General features: G+C 34.4%; 1 protein-coding gene across 1 annotated transcript; it reads right to left on the reverse strand.

The window, feature by feature from the left end:
• Window positions 1-215: 215 nt before the first annotated feature.
• EPYC (epiphycan) lies at window positions 216-16,862 on the reverse strand. The gene is made up of 3 exons (XM_026692665.1): window positions 16,701-16,862; window positions 2,088-2,183; window positions 216-248 (listed from the first exon to the last, which is right to left on the reverse strand). The coding sequence occupies exons 1-3, from the start codon at window positions 16,860-16,862 to the stop codon at window positions 216-218; spliced, it is 291 nt and encodes a 96-aa protein (XP_026548450.1).
• Between the last annotated feature and the right edge of the window lie 2,754 nt (window positions 16,863-19,616).

Raw genomic sequence — 19,616 nt, forward strand, 5'->3', positions numbered from 1 at the left:
GGCACATGCCGAGTTGTGATAAATCCATATTTAAGCAAATTTAAAATTCATTCTGGCCCATTTTATGTATATATGACTCCAGCATGCTAAGCATAGATACATTCTAGTATGTTACAGGTAAAATGCGTTGACTGAGACATACAGATGATTTTATTATTTCTATATATGAAGCTTGTTTCACATGATTGAATTTTATTATGTACTGGCCCTATACATTACTGTTTTACTGCAATAAAGAATTCACAATTCTACAAAAGAACACAAGCCTTTTAAATGTTAAATATTAAACAAACTAATGAAAAATAGTTTTATATCTAATTGGCATCAGTTTAAATGAAGGATTGCAGACTTTATGAAACTTTGATTTTGTCCAGCATAGCCCTTATGGTTTTTTTATTTAAAAAAAAGTAAAATAGTTTTCCATATGTTGGGAATATAAAATATAATCAAAATCAAAATAATGTGATTCATTTACTATTCACATTGGATTTTTATAGTTTTACTATTACAATTTTAATTAATTTATGATGAATAAATTTGGAACATAATATGAGAAGACAGCTGTATCGAGAAGTCTATAATGATGAAAAGAAAAGAAGATGATGGTTTACAGGAAAGTGGACAGATTCAGTAGCGGTGGAAGACCTGAATAACTAGTTTGGGGCAGATCATCTTGGAAAAGGTTTGCTTATATGATCTCTAACAGAGTTGACATCTACTTGATGGCATATAATCAATCAAAAATAGTAAAATGGTAATCACGAATACCTAGCTTTTCTAAGATTTCTACTTTCCCCTTCACCAATCATTTCAGCTCCCCTCTGCAGGTAGTCCCCAACTTATGACTGTAATTGAGTTTAAAATGTATGTTGTTAAGTGAGAAATTTGTGAATTTTGCCCCATTTTATAACTTTTCTTGCCCCATTTGTTAAGTGACTCACTGCAGTTGTTAAGTTAGTAGCACAATTGTTAAGTGAATCTGGTTTCCCCCTTGACTTTGCTTGTCAGAAGGTCACAAAAGGGGATTGCATGATTCTGACACTGCAACTGTCATAAATGTGAGTCAGTTGTCAAGCATCCGAATGTAAATCATGTGACCATGGGGATGCTACAATGGTCAGAAGTGTGAAAAATGGTCATAGGTCACATTTTTCAGTGTTGTTGTAACTTCGAATGGCCACTAAATGAACTGCTGTAAGTTGAGGACTACCTGTATTGTTTACAAGACCATATAGAAAAAGTATGTATGTCAATAGTACTTAAAATCAGTATATATTTTATTGATTAAGTATATATGTCATACCCCTGGTGGAGACTGACTCTGAGGGAGAGGAGGAACAGCCAACAGGGAGTGGAAGTGTGGCTCCAGAGGTTGCGGCGGAGGCTGGGGAAGAGCAGAGGCCGGCTGGGTAGTCAGAGGAGGACCCAGGCCCATCCCCTTTCCATCCTAGGGCATGCAGGGAGGAGAGGATAAGGGAGAGACATGATCTACAGGAGAGGGGAGGGCATTGATCCTCTTCATGGGCTGCAGCTGTGACAACTGGATAAGAGGACGGACATGCATACAGACCAGTGCTGGAAACAAAGCATGGAAATACCTCTAGTTTATTGTTCCTCTCTGAGTTTGGCGTCCTTCCCAGTGTGTGTTCTGATATCTGTGGACATCTTCCAGCCCTTATCTTGCCTGGCTTGTGTTGTTTTTCATTCTTTATAATTTAAATGGCATTTCCTCCTTCTTGTAACTGGTTGTGTGGGAGTTTTTTGTTTCCAGTCAAGGGTATTTGGAGCTTGGAAGCAAAGTGAAGGAATCAAAGGGGCTTCACCTGTTTTTTGTGACTGTGTTTATTTTGTATCCCACCCTGGGTCATCACAATATATTTATTACTTTACCTTAATGAAACTATATTCTATTACTATGTGTTAAAATAATATGTGCCATGTTTTTAAAGCAGTATATTACTTGTGAAAGAAATAATGTTACACAACACTACTGTTACTGTCCAAGCTTAGGAATAGCTTCCAACAGGCAAACGAAGCAGGCACGTATATGCATATGGAGCCAAAATACAATGAAAATTATGGCATACTTGCAGACGAAGCGATTGGAGACTTTCAGGGAGTGGAACTGGTATGTGATCCAAATTATTACTAGTGATGTAAAGATGGTACAAGTCAATCATATCCTACAGAAAAGGAAAAAAATCCAACTATAGAAGGGGTTTCCTTTCATCTCAGTCAAAATGAAGCATGATATTCTAGCAAGCAGAGTTTCTTTAAATATGCCAACAGCAAGAGGAAGCTAAAGGAGACAATAAACTCTTTTTAATTTTTTTTAAAATATAAACTTTATTGGTCTTTTACGTCTTTTAAAAACAAAATAAAAACTTAATCTTAACATTAACTGTTCTGTGACATCCATTTCATACATTTCCATCTTTTGTGCGTATTTATAAATATATACAGTATTATGCGATTATATAGAATTTTCAATAAATTGCTTATCTTAAATTTCTTCATTTTCTATCTGTCTTAATTTTATCCAATTACACCACATATCCCAAATTTTATAATATTGAGACTTATCCTTGTCATTAACATTAGGGTCAGTTTGGCCATTTCAGCAAAGGTCATAATTTTTTGAATAATCAGTTCATCAGGGGGTAGACATTTGTATTTCCAACATTGTGCGTAAGATATTCTGGCGGCCGTTAAGATGTGTAATATAATTTTTTTTTCATATTTCTTTTTGAGTATTCCTAACAGAAATATTTCAGGTTCCAACTTAATTCGTACCTTAAGAATTGTTTTATTTTAAGCAATATTTTCAGGCTTCTGAACAACAATCATGTTCTAGATGATAGAAAGTACCCTGTTTCTTACTACATTTCCAGCATGCCAGATTCATGTTGGGGCATATTTTTGCCAGTCTCACTGGAGGTAGATGCCATCTGTAGAACATTTTATAAATATTTTCTTTGTATGTTGAGGATTTTGTTAATTTATAATTTTGGTTCCATATACTTTCCCATTCTGTTAAATTTAGGTTATGTCCAAGCTATCATACATCCCTTAACAATTTCTTCTTCTAGTTATAGTTCTAATAAATATTTATAAATTTTTGTAATGTTTTTTTGTTGGGGCCTATTAAAATTTTATCCAATTGTTGTAATTCTGTTTATATTCCATAATCTTCTATTTCTTTTTTATGTCTGGTTTGTAATTGAAGATATGGCCACCAGTCAATATGTATTCCTTGTCTTTGCAAATCCTGATTAGATTTTAATTTCCCCTGTTCATCTAAAACCTCTTTGTATTTAGTCATTTTACATAAATCCAAATTATTGGGATGTATCATAGCTTCCATCATGGATAGCCAAATCAGAATTTTCATATAGTGTCTCCTTTTAATTTTAATCCCAATTTTGTATTAATGAATCTCTAATCAAGGGTCTGTGGAAATATAATTGCTTTTTGGTTCCTGTATCCCACAAAAAAGAATGCCATCCTTTTTGCAGATCATGGGTCTTCTGTAGTCTTCTTGCAGTCTTCTGTATTAAATGTTTTACATACTTATGTAATGAGATGGATCAAGATTGTCTCAATTAAAACTTATTTGTTAGATTGTCTCTATAAGGAAAATATGTTCTTCTACTAGCTCAAAGGAACAATGGAATAGTCTTAGTATTTATTAATTTCTGTCCTAAATACCCAGAAATGTATATTTTAATTTTATACAATAGATTGTATTACTCATCATCTAACCCATGACTATCAAACTTCCGGCCCATGGACCGGATGTATCACACGCTGGCCATGTCCATGCCTGGTTTAGCAAAGCGGGAAAAGGTCCTAATATGTCACGTAATGCCACCTTGACAATGTGAGTTTGACACCCCTGATCTAACCCTAAAGATTTAGAGGTTAGAGACACATGTTTAAATTAAACCACATTTCTTTAAAAACCTAAACTGAGCACAAGCTTGCTTTTTTTAAATGAAACTTAAATTTAAAAGAATAAGAATTAAATCTTCCTTTATACAATTTCTGGCAAATATAAATAATGTTTTTATTTCAAGGTCTTTTTCTAGTACCAAATGTATATGTTATTTAAAAAAAAAAAATGCTGGAACCCAACAATTCGGAAAAATGCAGAATTAAGGAATTTTTCAATTAGTTCTGCACACCCAACATGTTTTTGAATTGAATCTTGTTGAATCACAAACTTTTCCTTTTTAATAGAGGGAACTTTCAGAAACTCTTTGTAATTTTGTCCCAAAGGTGCTTTTTTCAAGAGGCAACTGGACTTTCTAGTTTTTCTTTAAAGACATTTCACTTCTCATCCAAGAAGCTTCTTAGATGAGAAGTGAAACGTCTTCAAAGAAAAACTGGAAAGTCCAGTTGCCTCTTGAAAAAAGCATCTTTGGGACAACCATGACGTGAATGACTGAGAATCTCCATAAACTCTTTTGTAATTTTGTCTTGTTTAGTGAACTGTTAAAAGATAAGTATGCTGTTATTATGCCTATTTTTTTTTTAGTGATTTTAGATCTCTGAATAAAAGGCAGCATATTATAAAATGCAGTTTTATAATTTTGTACTTCCACTAGATGGCATATTTGCTTCGAAACAAAGATAGTAGATCTTCGGTAACTATTTTATCACAATATTTTTTCATTTGATTTTATTTCTCTTCAACTAGAATTCAATTTTCATCAATAATGATGCATTCAGTTCACTTCTACATCCACTGTAGCTTTATTAATAAAACTTTCTCATATATACTATATTAATTAATCCAGAGTATAGTGGCATCTATATTCTGTAAATCTAGAATAGAAATATTCTATATTTATAGAATATAGAATGTTCTATAAATATAATAAGCGAGAATAAACTATGTGAGAAAAATTAATCTGTCATTTGTTGAAAGAAATGATTACATGATTTTTTTCTGTTTATTTTTGTAGGGAAACCATTAATTGTAGTACTATTAATGGTAATAATAGTAGCTTTTTAATGTCTGCAGTTTTTAATAGATTTATGGATTAGATTAATTTATTTTTGATGATGTTTTAATTGTTGGTGAGGAGCTGCTCAAAGTTCAATATAGCATGGGCAGCTATATCAGTGTTTTAAACAAATAAATACTTCAATAATAATTTAAATGCTGCTAAAAAACTAACTTGCAAATTTAGATTCCTTAAATTGTTATAATCACCATAGATCTCATAAAGATTTCAAACCTGGGATCCTTGAATGCTTTGGGGAGAGAAATCTGAGACAAATGTCCTCTTCTCCCGGACTAGTCTTAGGTGGATGCATGTCCAAATATCTTGGCAAGATTGAGAAACACTGCAATAGAATGACATTACACCAAGGGATTTATACTCTATCACTATCTGATGAAATTTTGTAGTGGTGTAAGTACTGTAACAGCAAATCTTCAAAGGGGCAGAATTCTTGGCTGAATCTCTCTTCTGGAGCCTTTTGCCCAGCAATGTAATTGAAACTGAAAGAGTTTTCTGCTTAAAGAATTGTCAAGAAGTTTTGAGAAAATGAATGAGAAGAATCTTGATGCCTCCATGGCAGAAAATGCCTTATCACAGCAAATTGCATTTTATTATTGTACGTGCTACAAGGACTCTTCTTCACATGTCTAAAGCAATATTCAGCAAGTAATAAATTAGTATTAATTGAAAATGCAAAATGGCTTATTTAATATGTATAAGAATAAAGTTTGAATTTATAATTATTACATAATTCACTCTTGCAAGAGATGCTGTTAGGCGATATTGATTTAAAAATCTTTTGCAAGTATTTTAATATTAACTATGATAATTATATATGATGGCAAGGGGGAAGCCATAGAGGAAAAGGAGATGATGATAGTTATGATAATGCTGATGATGCTGATTCTAATTTTCAGGGTAACAATTTGCCAAAGCTGCTTATGAGATATAAAAACACTACAGCATTTAAAATAAGCCTACAACAAACATCTATGACTCTTTGCACATAGGAGTTGGCAATAATGGGCTTTTGAAACAAGGAAGAATCCAAATGTGTTGACTTCTCAGGTGCTTTTTCTTTTTCTTCATTACCTCTTCCTTTAGAGCAGGGATGTCAAACTCAAATTCATTGAAGGCCACATTAGGATTGTGTTCTACCTTGGTGGGCCAGGGTGGGCGTGGCCAGCTCGACATCACTCGTGTGATCAAATGCCACTTTTCCTAGTAGTTTGTTTTTCTAGCACTCTGCCAGTGAAAACAGAGCTCATGGGGGCTATGCGTGGGGGCTCTGTTTTCAGCTGCAAAAGCTTCCTGCAGCCCCCTGCCAGTGAAAATGGAGCTTGGAAGGGCTGTGCACAGTCCTCATGAGCTCTGTTTTTGCTGGAAGAGGCACCGCAGGCTGGTCCTTCACTGTTTCCAAGGAAGCCCTGTGGGCCAGATTTAAGCACCCCGTATGTTAGATCCGGCCCATAGGCCTTGAGTTTTATACCCCTGCTTTAGAGGTTCTTTCTGGAAGGATTGTTCCTCACCCTAAACCAGTGTTTGTCAACCTTAGCTACTTTAAGAGATATGGACTTCAACTCCTAGAATTCTCCAGCTAGGTTGGTAAAATGAGGACCCAGGTTGTTGAGGACAATATGCTGTCTCTGCAAACCACTTAGAAAGGACTGAAAAGTACTATGAAGTGGTATATAAATCTAAATGCTGTTGTTATTAAAATAGTATAACATAATTCAGCTTTCATAAATTGTGAATTGTGTTCTAAGTTCAATGTGACTTAAAATTATTTCATTTTTTAAAAAATACAGTTAATGAATTATCCCAACAATTCTAAATTCAAATCAGTTTTATGAAAACTTATTTCATTTATACTTGACATATATACAAACTACAGGACTTTGACATGTACACATAAATCTATTTTCAACATCTAATTGTACAATAGAAAGTCCATTATATGCAATTCTTTCAATACTCCAGAATAAATAACTTCAAGGGGAATGTGATGTCAGGACATTCAGAGGAGCATAAAACAACTTGACATTCCTAATCTATCTAACTTCCAACTTTCCTTTACAAATTGCAAAGAAAGGTAAAATATGATAATCAATTCTTTACCAATTTAATCAATAGAGAAGTCTTATTTTTCAAAATGAAGTCATAGAAATAATATAGCTGCATGAAGTGATGCTGGAATTCTTGATTTCAAGAAAAACTAAAACTAAGCATAGTTTTTTTTTTTAAAGGAAGAAACAGATTTTAATATTACTACTAATTAGAATCCATGTCAGAAGAAATAAACAGGAAAACAGGAACAGAAAATCAGTCAGAACAAGACCATCACAAGAACCAATGTGGGGTTACAGAAAGTTTATTGAAGTTCTGAAATGTAAAGGACACTTATGGGAGATGAAAAAAAGATCAAGTCATTCCTAATGGAATGTAACATCCAGTGAAAATTTACAATAAAAGGGAAAATAGCATTCATTGGGGAAATGGCATTTTAAAAGAGGTAGCACTGAGAGAATACCCTGGAAGTAGGCAATGGCATAGCATATAGCTACTCCTTATAAATATTTTTGTCTCGCAAAATGTTCAAGTAGGGAAGGGATATACATTTGTATATGTATTTTACACAAATAAAAGTAAAGAGAACCGGAAGACAGCCTTTATGAAATAGAGAAGGGAAGAAAAGGAAAGGAACATGGAGTTTAGAAGCCAGCTTGTAGGCATGTATGTATAATGTACAGCTCAGAAGCAGGGAGAGGAGAGAAAGGAAGACAAGTATATTTTTTCACTGCAGTGATTGCTCAATGCTTGAGGACTAATGGAGCCTCCAACCTGGACGGTGAAAAGAGGATCTTGTCTTCAGGGCTTGACACAATTTTAGGTTATGTCATTTCAGATTACTCAGGAAATCTATGCTTCTCAGTTCAGGAAGGAAATGTACAGGAGAGGCTGTGTTTGACTCCTCAAAATCCAGGCAGCATCCTTGGGACTGAAACAGCATTTTAAATGTTGTGAAAGATCCCAACAAACTTCTGCTTACATTGTTCACACTGTCTGGGGTTAATTTCAAGCCATTAAAGAGGCATGGCTCCAAATAACTCAGAAATGTATAAGGAACATATTAGCAGCTGCAACAACACGATCCATTCCTGTTTTAGCTCTGTTTACTTAAAATATAATGCACAAAGTCATCTATAGAAGGGTTGCTTAGGACAGCCACCCTCAATCTTTTTGGCACCAGGGACTGATTCCATGGAGAGAGGTTTTTCCATCGACCAAAGGACGTGTGGTTTTGTGTACTGCCTGCATCCCATGTATGGGGTTTCACTTGTTTATATGGCTCAGTTTCCATAGAAGAGGGATGGGGACCCCTGGTTTAGGGTTCCAGCTCTAAAAGGGCCATAGTTGCTCTCACTTTAAGGAATATGCTGTACTTAGAGATATACCTGAGCCTTATATTTCTGGCATTCAGGAAAATATCAAAACCCTTTTTTTAATGGACATCTGGCAAATACCTAAAAACTAAGGAAATCTTTTAATTATGTTATAAATATGATTTATTAATATGGCTACCTATTTCTGTGCTATTATTTATTGTAACCTGAACAGCATCTTGATTGTGGACACTGTATAATAATTTAAACAAACACAAACCACAGAAATATGTTTCATCAGACAGCTGTGAAGGGCAAAACAAAAATTGAGATTCATACAAAAATGATCAGGGCATATTCATTTGTTTTGAAAGCTTAAATCATAAATTTCATCCTAGAATGCTGAGTGAATTTGATGATGGCTGGTTGAAACTTTATAAATTATCTTGAGAAAACTTGTATGGATTAATTGTTTAAGTACCAAATGAATTGAAGATGACCCATTGTCCAAGCCATCAGAAAAAGAAAAGAGGGGGAGGGAGGTTAATGAAATGCATACTGGTTTAATAACAATATCTGGAAAAATTCTAGAGCAAATTATAAGGGAACCAGTTGGAAAGCCCTCAAAAACAATGGCATAGATTTGCTAAGAACAAGTCTTAGCAGAGTAAACTTTTTAGTCTCAATTTAATAAGGTAAACGTAGCTTGATATCTTTTCATTTCATTTTCATTTCAATGAATTTAGCAAAATAATAAATGATACTCATATTTGTAAGACAATAAACTATTGATCCAGTGGATATTAAATTAGTGTAATGGCTTGGAAATCTCATGAAATTGTTCTATAAGATTCAGTCCTGTATATTGTATTTTTCAACATTTTTATGAATGAGATTTATGAAGAAGCTGGGAAAATTTAACAAATTTGAAAATGTCATCAATCCATTTAAGATAGTTAATATAGCAGAAAACAGAAAACAATAAGTACAGTTTGGTAAGACATAGAAATTGACTGAAAATATTAGAGTGAAATTTAATGAAGGCAAGTGTACTTTTACCTATGGGGGGTGTCAAATTCAGAACTAAAGGTTGGTTGATAATAGTAATGTAATAAAGATCTTGATGTAGTACTTGATTAAAACAGAGTAAATCAGCAATGTAATTTATCAGTCAAAGAAGCAAATGCCATTTTAGGCTTTATTAACATAAAATAATTAGAAGTAAGAGTCTCATGTTATTCTACATTGATCAAACCCAATACGACAGTATTATGTCAAGCGCACACTTTAAGGATTCAAAGTAAGTGAAAATGTTTAGAGCAGGGGTGTCAAACTCAAGGCCCTCAGGTCAGATTTGGCCTGCAATGTGGTCGGATCCATCCCGTAGGGCCATCCTGGTCTACCCAGTGCAGAGGAAAGATCAGGCCAGCATGGTTTCAGCCCGGTCTATCCAATGAGAAGAGGAAAAATCAGGCCAGTGTGGCTTTGTCCCAGTCTACCCAATGCAAACAAGAAACATCGGATCAGCATGGTTGCAGCCCAGTCTACCCAGTGCGAAGAGGAAACATGCCAGCAGTTTGGGGAGTGGGATCAAGCTGGCCACCTCCACCCAGTTGGCCAGGCCCCACTCAGGTAGCCACACACACCCTGCCCCCCCAAGGTTAATCACAGCACTGATGCAGCCCTCAATGAAATTGAGTTTAACATCCTTGGTTTAGAGAAATGCCTTGAAGATGATCAGAAATACCTGTGAAAAAAGAATGAAGAAGTGGCAGTATATAATATAACGGAGATGCCACATAGAAGGTCAAGATCTATTTTACATCAAGTCCAGAGTGCAAAACATGTATTAATAGATTTAAGGCAGATTCTTAACTTCCTATTAGTAAAAGCAATTAATTAATGAAACTCATTTCATAGACAGTTGATAGACTGTTCAGTCAGAGGTTAAACAACCATCTGTTGGAGATGTTTTAATTGAATCCTTGCAATAAATAGGGAGTTGGCTGAATGGCAAAAAAGACCCTTTTCAATTACATATGTCTATGAGTTTCTATGCAGAAAGATTTTAAAAGTCACATGAGTGGAAACATGATAAAACAATTGACCCAATTAAAAGCTTTAAAGCATGCTTTTAGTTAATTGCATTGTTAATATTTCAACTCTCTACATAAAATAATTTTATCTCACATTCTGTCAATTTATGGAAAGAAATCTCCATTTACTAATATGATAAAGTGAGATTAAAGTGAGATTATCATGCATGAAGTATCATAATATATGTGGGTTTTCCTCCCAATAGTTGAACTTCACACAATGAATTCATTCCTATGAATCTTTAATTGGATATAAGTTCCATTGCACTGAATGTAATTTACTCCTAATTACATATGTGAATACTGTCAGTGTTCCAGCAACCCTCCACTCCACCCAATAATTCCGAGACAAACATTTTCTCAAAGGTTCAATTTTATTTAGATTTGGATTTTATTTCACACATAATATAAGGATCCTTAACAATATCATGTATGTATGTTTGTGGACATTTTCCCAGAAAAGCAATAGATATTAGAAAAAGGAAAACCTGTAAATTAGACCAGTAGAGAGATTAACCTGGATTAACCAGTAGATAGATTAACCTGGAAACCTTTTTTAAAGCTATTGCAAGAAACTGCATAACAAGAACTTGATAATATGGTAGTCCTCGTTTCATTAGGGTGAAAATATGTAAGAATGGAGATCCTTAGAGTATATGTGTGTATCTCTGAAACATATTGTTGCCATCTGTCATTTTGAAAGGAAGACAGTTTATAAAGAAATGGACTTGGGGACAAATTATATATATAAAAAAACCCCAAGAAACAGGAAATCAAGGCAGATGTTTTCTGGAAGAAGCCTAGAGGGAGAAATGCATTTCAGATATCTTGGCACAGTACTATATTGTTTCTATTATAAATACGCAACATACTGTACTCATGAGAAGGGCAAGCATTCATTTTTTCTCAGTGGAATACTAAACAATATCTCTTTTTAAAAAAGAAATTTTAAGTAATAATTATACCATATTTTAGGAAAAAATGTACTAAGATTAACAGATGTATGAAATTGGGCATGTCATAACTGCATAAATACCCAAGGGAGGAAAGAATGATAATTAATATCCTTTCTCTAAATACCATTATGTTGAGGGTAGGGTATATCTTCAGAAGAGAGTATGTGTAGCTCAGGGTCGAATTGTGGGCTCCTTGGTGCTCTCTAAACTTGACTGTTTTGTTGTAGGTGTTTCATTACCAAACTAAATAACATCATCAGTTTCTGCTAAGAACCATCTATATCACCGCATTGTGAGCCAGCTGTAGCTTCCAAATACTCTTCAAGGTTAGCCCCACATAAGCAAACTGCAGTAGTCCAAACATGAGATGACTAGGGCTTGAGTAACCGACCACAGGGATTCCTGACCTAGGAAAGGCAGTAACTGGTGCACGAGATGAAGTTGTACAAACACTGAATGCTGCTCTTATATACGAATGAAGCATTTCCTGTTTTTATTTTGGATATAAAATTGAGGGAAATTGAGTGTTCTCAAGTTCAGTTGAGAAAAAATGAAATTGATTGAAACAATTTCTAGATAAAGACTGTCCTGGTTTTTTTAATTAAATGTTCACTCAGGGTCATTACATATCGTGACTAGCATTGCTGAGAAAATAAAATATTAAATAAAATTATTAATCTCTATAATTGAATTCTGCTGCTTTATTTATGAATTTTTCATTCAACCTTTTTCCCCTTAACTAAGCAGATAGTTACAATTTCTTTCAAATGACCCTATTCCCTCAGATGAAAGCAGCTATATTTTAAAATGGATTCTGGAGTGGTTTCAATTGCTTATTTATTGGCTTCCCTGCTTAAGACTCTAGACAATCTAAATGATGTAGATCACAATATACAGGTAGACCTCAACTTAGAACAGTTCATTTAGTAACAGTTCAAAGTTACAATGGCACTGAAAAAAGCGACTTATGACCATTTTTCACACTTACAACCATTGCAGCATCCCTATGGCCACGTGATCAAAATTCAGATGCCTGGCAACTGGTTCATATTTATGACAGTTGCAGTGTCCTGGGGGTCATGTAATCATATTTTGCAAACTTCTGACAAGCAAAGTCAATGGGGAAGCCAGATTCACTTAACAATTGGGTTACTAACTCAAGAACTGCAATGATTCACTTAACAAATGTGGCAACAAAAGTTGTAAATGGGGCAAAACTCACTTAACAAATGTCTCACTTAGCAACATAAATTTTGAGTTCAGTTGTGATCCTAAGTCAAGGACAACTTATAGTATATGTTGGGCACACTTTCAGTCAGGGCAAAAAGGATTGTTATTACAGTTTTAAGTTAAATATAGAAATTACCCTGATTGGTGGTCATGAAAAATATTTCTTGTTCTTTGGGCAATCAGAATTTTACCTTTAATTTTGGCAATAGCAGTCCTATAGAATTATTAGGAGCTGTGTTTTCCAAAAGCAAAGTCTAGTATTTAAGTATTTTGATTATTTGAATCCCATTGTTCATTGTGAAAATTATTTTTCAGTACACATATTCATTCCATGAATATTTTTGTCACAGTCACTGCTGATATTTAAGTAGACAAGAAGTTTAATTAAGAAAAGGTGAAATATGAGGAATGGTTTAATTCTGTTTGATGTTTGCATGTCATTTTTGGAAATTGGTCTTTTTTTTAACCTTTTCAACACAATGGGCAAAATCAGGCAACAGAATGTCCACACAAAACTATCTTAGATTTGTATCATGCTTTTGTAATGAATAATATGTGCAATGGCCTGCTTGCTCTTCAGGTTTTGTGTTTTGCACGTTTCACTTCAAATCTAAACCAAGCATATAACAATAAATAATGGTTTAAGTTATTGTGCACTTTGGCAGTTCGAATCTCACCAGGCTCAAGGTTGACTCAGCGTTCCATCCTTCCGAGGTTGGTAAAATGAGGACCCAGATTGTTGGGAGCAATAGGCTGACTGTAAACTGCCTAGAGAGGGCTGTAAAAGCACTCTGAAGCAGTATATAAGTGCTATTGCTATTGCTTACCTTATTTGAACCTTCCCCCCCCCAAAAAAAGGCTATTAAAGAATGAAAGAGGAAAGGGATGGGATTCTTGTCACTTTTAGCAGACTCCCATTCATCATAATTAATATTCTAATGGGACCCTCAGGGTACAGTGATGCAATAATACCAACCCACCTTTACCAATTTGAGGAGGGCGAAGCTGCTCCTCAAAAGCAGCTATACCTTTTCTTTTTGTGTACTCAAGTATCCAATAGAAGAAATTTCATACCTTTTAGTTTTCAGAAATATTAAAGGCTAATTTTTCTGCTATTCTGTCTAATTTGTTTTATATACAACCCTGGGCAAGGTGACCTGGATTTGCAAGGAGACAATTTGCTTCAATTTTCAATCCTTTTCTGTTACCTCAAACTCTTCTCTACCTCTTACCTGTCATTTGCTAAAGGCCAGGAGAACCTTCTATCCAAATACTGTGTTTAACAGAAGCCTTTTCAGTTCTGACAAAGGCATGCTGGGAAAGCAGAGACATATGTTCTGCTGCACAGTTTGCAAAAGTTTGGAGTGAAACATGCCAGTTAAGGTCTGCTTGGTTTTTTGAGGAGTGCCTTCTTCAGAAACAGTTGCTGAAGTTTAGCAAGTACAAAGCTACAAAGACTTGTGAAGCAGAACACAGCCAAGACAGCTGCTTGACTTCACTTTAAAATGAGAAGTGGCCATGCTGATTTGCAAAGTAGAGCTTCTCTTGGACTTTCATTGAAGGGAAGTTTGAAGACCGACAAAGCCTTTTTAAAGACATCATAAGAAGGGACTGTGATTAGATCATGATAGCAATACATCAATTCTTCTTCTATGACTGAGAAGCAGTATGCACATTTTAATTTTAATTTTAATTTCATATTTATTTATTTTATTTTATTTATTTGATTTATCAATTGCTTACAAAATAATAGATATAAGTATAAACATGAGTAAGAATACAGGAAATAGGTACAAATAAATGGGGACAATAGGATAGGGACAGTAGGCACGATGGTGCATTTAGGCACGCACCTTACAGACCTCATGTGAAGCATAGGCTAAAAATAAAACCATTTGTGGTTTAGTTTGCTTCTAGATTTACATTGCTAAGTTTGCAAATCAATCTTTTTGAAACTGATATTTATTTATTATTTATATTTATTACATATTTTGTGTTGTGTTGTGTTGTTTTGCTTATTTTTATTTCAAAATAATCCTCAGTGGTCAAGTGGCTGTCATAACACTCTTATGCTTCTAATAAAACACATTAAATTTGTGTCCATTCTAATAATTTATAAAAATTAGGATATTCTACCAATAATAAGCGTATCCTTAGGCACTCCTGGGATTACTCGGATAACCCTCATAAAAGAAATATTGATGAAAACGTGATTACATTTTGTAATTCTGAGGAACATTTTGAAGCTCACCTTTAGAGTAAAAATGAATAAAAACTACCCTACTGAATGCACTCCTTCCTAGTCCCTTTCTCCTGCTGGACCTAACCATATCTTTCTTGTTCTCATGTTTGCCTCCTTATAACATTTCCCTTTTCCAGTTGTCTCTGCTTGGAAACACCCGCATAAATTATTTACTTGAATAATATTTTTCCCTTAAGTCTTCTCTTCTGAACAATAACTCCCTTAGCAGGAAATTTTTCAAAAAGTTCCAAGTTTCTAGGACTTGGAAACCAAGTGAGAAATTGAAGCCAATATATCATCTCATCCTCAGTTTTGAGGAACAGTAAGTTTTCAACACTTTCTACTATTGTTAGTTATCATAACAAGATTATTCAAATAAATCCAGTCTACTATTTCAGACTACTACTACCCATTCTGAAGATTTTCACCAACACAATGAGAAGAATGGAATGGAAACTGAGATCATCTTCCTAAAGTTGCAATCTGCATAGAAAATGAACTTTCCTAAACATCTTGAGAACAACTTCAAGTCTCAAGGAATAAGAAACCGTAACATAGAACACTTAGAAACAGTTGAAAATCATGTTTAGCTGTTAAAGTTCTAGGGTTGTTTTTTCACAAGATAGGTTCTGCTCCAGATCAATGATGAGTCTGAAAGCAGATTCACTCATTGTTTTCAGACTGCTCAATCCAAAGATTTCTAATAGCTGAAAAGTAGTTAACAAGCAGTTAGTGAATGTGACTAGAAAAGGAAAACAACCATGGTTTGAGTATGGTGACTATTCCCTCATCTCCCAATGCTCAAAACTAGGTGTTACTTCCTCATAAGTCACAATTGTCTGGAATGGGTGATGCCTGATCCTGTCCTTTATTCATAAAGATTTGAAAAGCTGATCTACTGGCCAGTGTTGCATTCTTCGTGGTCATCAGTCTTCAAGCTGCCATTTCTAATTCTAGTCACTCTGGTGGAAGCCCATAGTTTAGCCCTTCTCAACACATTTCCAAAACAATTTTAAAAAATGAGTGGTTTCTTGCCATGTTTGACTATGTCCTAGATGTATATTTATTTCTCTGTATTATATAATTTCTGTTCTTTAGTTTCATATTTATCAGTTAGTCTCTTCCCTCCATTTTTGTTCATCTAGAGCATGGAGGGGGGGGGGGGGGGGGGGGGGGGGGGGGGGGGGGGGGGGGGGGGGGGGGGGGGGGGGGGGGGGGGGGGGGGGGGGGGGGGGGGGGGGGGGGGGGGGGGGGGGGGGGGGGGGGGGGGGGGGGGGGGGGGTGGGTGTGAAACTCAACTACTTCATGTGATGTAATGTGATATATCGTGAGGTTTTTTGCCTTTGTGGACCCAGAGTGGGCATGGCCTGAACATTACACATCAGGCACATGGGCTGCCAGTTTGACGATTCTAGTGCCTCTTTCACTTCCTGAGTCCACCAAATATTCTCTTTCATACATCCCATTTGTTTAATTTCACACATTTCTTTGGCATGTTGTAACATAATTCTGATTTACTCTATTCCAATCAACTTCCACATTCTTTTTCCTTGTGGGAGATTAATTTAAATTGTAATCTGTTTTCATATAGGACCTTGTGCCTTATTCCTGGAATCATTCTACTTCATTCAAGTTTCTTTCACCTCTTTTCTTTTCTCCATGGTTATCTTTCCCTAAAATCTATTCTTAACAAAGAAGAATCTGTCCCACATTCAAAATTTCTCATCATGCTTCAGCAATATGTATTGCTTAATAAATAAATCAATATGCATAATTTAAGTTACCTGTTCTTGATCAATGTAAAGTTCTTCATCATGGTCATGTAAGTTTTCCAGGTCTTCAAATTCATATGTTTCGGAAACATCAGTTACAGAACTCATTGTAGGAGCAGCCATAATAGAGTCAAAGATAAAATATCCCATGAGAATTCCTGCAAAAGCTTTCATTCTTCAACCTTTTTAAGAGAAAAAAGTATGTATGTATGCATGGTATTCAGCTTTGTTCAGGTATTTTCCCACGTCGTTACAGTTGTGCTTTTAAAGTTTAAAGTTGTGAGATATATATATATATATATATATGTATATGTATATGTATATGTATATGTATATGTATATGTATATGTATATGTATATATTATATATATGTATTATATATATATATATATATATATATATATATATATATATATATATATATATGCTGATTACCAATCTGATTGAAAACAGCCTATTAAATATTATTGTTGCAACTGAATCATGTTAAATGCCAATGACCTAGGGTGTTTCTAAAATAAAATAATAAAATATAAAATAAATACTAAAAATAAAATAAAATGTATGTCAAGAAATTAGTCATTTAAAATGAAATAAAATTAGAATGGACATGTTTCAGAAGAATTGTTTCTTTACTTTTGCTTCATAAAACAACATTATCAAATATAGTTATATATTTAATATAATCTGAATTTAACAGAACTCCTGGTGTCTTCATAGAGACACAATTTCCTTTCCAAGGAAAATGGGCAGATATTGTGCTCTGGACTCAAAACAGTCTTCAAGGGGCATCCCCTGCTGGAAGAGAGAGTTATGTATGTTACTGGAATGGTATATCCATAATAACAAGATTTTTTTTGGATTTCTAATTAGAGGCTAGCAACGACCATATAATAATAATACATCTAACAATAACTATATACTCGCATGTGGAATCTCCCTAGCACAAATAATAGATAAAGTTTATTTCAAGGGCCTATCTTAAGACACTGTTGCTTAGGGCTAGTCTGCCTGGTTATCTGAACTAATGATCAGATAATTATTTCTGAAGAACATAAATAGATAATGTCATCCTTTATTAATCTACCACTCAAAGTGACTCCAGAGTACATTTTTCTGCTCCATTTTCAAAGTGTGTCTCTAAAGTGCTTTTGCAAAAGGCAACTGGACTTTCTTTGTTTTTCCTTGAAGACATTTTGCTTCTGCCTAGCAGAGGCGATGAAGCTTTTTGTATGAGAAGTGAAAGGTCTTCAAGGAAAAAGCACCTTTGAGACAACCATGACCTGGATGATTGAGAATCTCCATAGATTTTCAAAGAATGTTTTCCCATGTTATATTGTCACTAATGCTTCTATCTGTTTTGGACAGCATACAGGTAGTCCTTGTCTTTTGATCACAATTGAGCCCAAAATTTCTCTTGCTAAGTGAAACATTTGTTAAGTGAACTTTGCCCCATTTTATGACCTTTTGTGCCACAGTTGTTAAGTGAATCACTGCAATTGTTAAGTTAGTAACATAGTTGTTATGTGAATCTGGCTTTGCCATTGACTTTGCTTGTCAGAAAGTAGAAAAAATGTGGACTTGTGCGGATGCTAAAAAATACTGGACTAAAATCCACATGTGGTTGGAAAAAATGACAAAAAAACATATAGACTTGAAACCAGAGATATTTTTATTGGGAATTTTACCTGAAATATATAGTAAAGACTTGAAATACCTCATTGTAAATGTATTAACAGCAGCTAGGATTGTATTTGCTAAAAATTAGAAAAATGAGAAAATACCATCCACAGGAGGAAATCATTAAGAAAATATTGGAATGTGCTGAAATGAGTAGATTGACATTTGAAATTAGAGAACAAGAGGATAAACAATTTTATACAATTTGGAATCTATTCTATCAATGATTAGACAATAAAATACAGTAATGAAATATGTAGACTTTTAGAAAATAATAAATATATAAAGATGTACTTCTTTCTTATTATATCTACAAAATGATTTTAGGATAGATTTGGGGTGATAATATGAACTGTTATAAAACAAACTAAGTAAATTATGATTATCTTGTAAAACATGAATGAATAAAAGTATAGTCAAATGATTGATTAATAATGATACTAAGGTATTTAATTTTTGATTGAAAATATGATATTATATGCAATATAATTGTAATTGAAGACTACAAAATGGAAGCACAAAACAATTTGTAAACCAACCGGCACACTGTATGCACACATATGGAAGATGGCTTGATGTTTTTATGTTTTGTTTGTTTATGTTTGTTTTGAAAAACCAATAAAAATAAAAATAAAAAGAAAGTAGAAAAAATGTGATCATGTGACCATGGGACACTGCAACTGTCATAAATATGAGTCAGCTGCCAAGTGGCTGAATTTTAATCACATGACCATGGGCATGCTGCAGTGGTCGTAAGTGTGAAAAACGGTCATAAGTCATTTTTTCAGTGCCGTTGTAACATCGAATGATCACTAAATGAATGGTTGTAAGTCACAGACTAAAGCAAACTTTAGCTTACTGTGTACTAACCCCAGCAATTTATTGGATACTTAAAATAGAACTGTTCAAACAAGTCAATGCGTGTGTGTATGTATGTGTGTGTGTGTGTGTGTTCAATTTCACTTTTATTATATAGTATGCAAAAATGTAAGATATATCCAGACAGAGCCAAGGCAAGTAATTAGCAAACCAGGAAGGCACTTCCAGTGGGAAGACTAGACCGTGTGAGATTGAATACATCTGGAAGTGGATTTGGATTGAGGCAATTAAATTCCAAGAACAGTATGATCCCCAAACACTATACTGCAGAAGAACTCACAAAGATTATATTTCAGCAGAATTACCCAGGCATAATCATAACAACCATGATTAAATGGGTAAGCTGCTACAATGGGGATGGATGAAAAT

Source organism: Notechis scutatus, chromosome 6, assembly GCF_049901735.1.
Source record: "Notechis scutatus isolate UNSWTSFEM ecotype Mainland chromosome 6, rNotScu1.2, whole genome shotgun sequence".
Classification (NCBI taxonomy): domain Eukaryota; kingdom Metazoa; phylum Chordata; class Lepidosauria; order Squamata; family Elapidae; genus Notechis; species Notechis scutatus.

Coding starts and splice junctions, on each gene's coding strand:
- EPYC (XM_026692665.1), bottom strand. CDS start 16,862: ATGAAAGCTTTTGCAGGAATTCTCATGGGATATTTTATCTTTGACTCT. Junction 2,184..16,700: donor TTTACATTGATCAAGAACAG/GTAACTTAAATT, acceptor CCTTTTCTGTAG/GATATGATTGACTTGTACCA. Junction 249..2,087: donor TCCAATCGCTTCGTCTGCAA/GTATGCCATAAT, acceptor GTTCTTTTGTAG/AATTGTGAATTCTTTATTGC.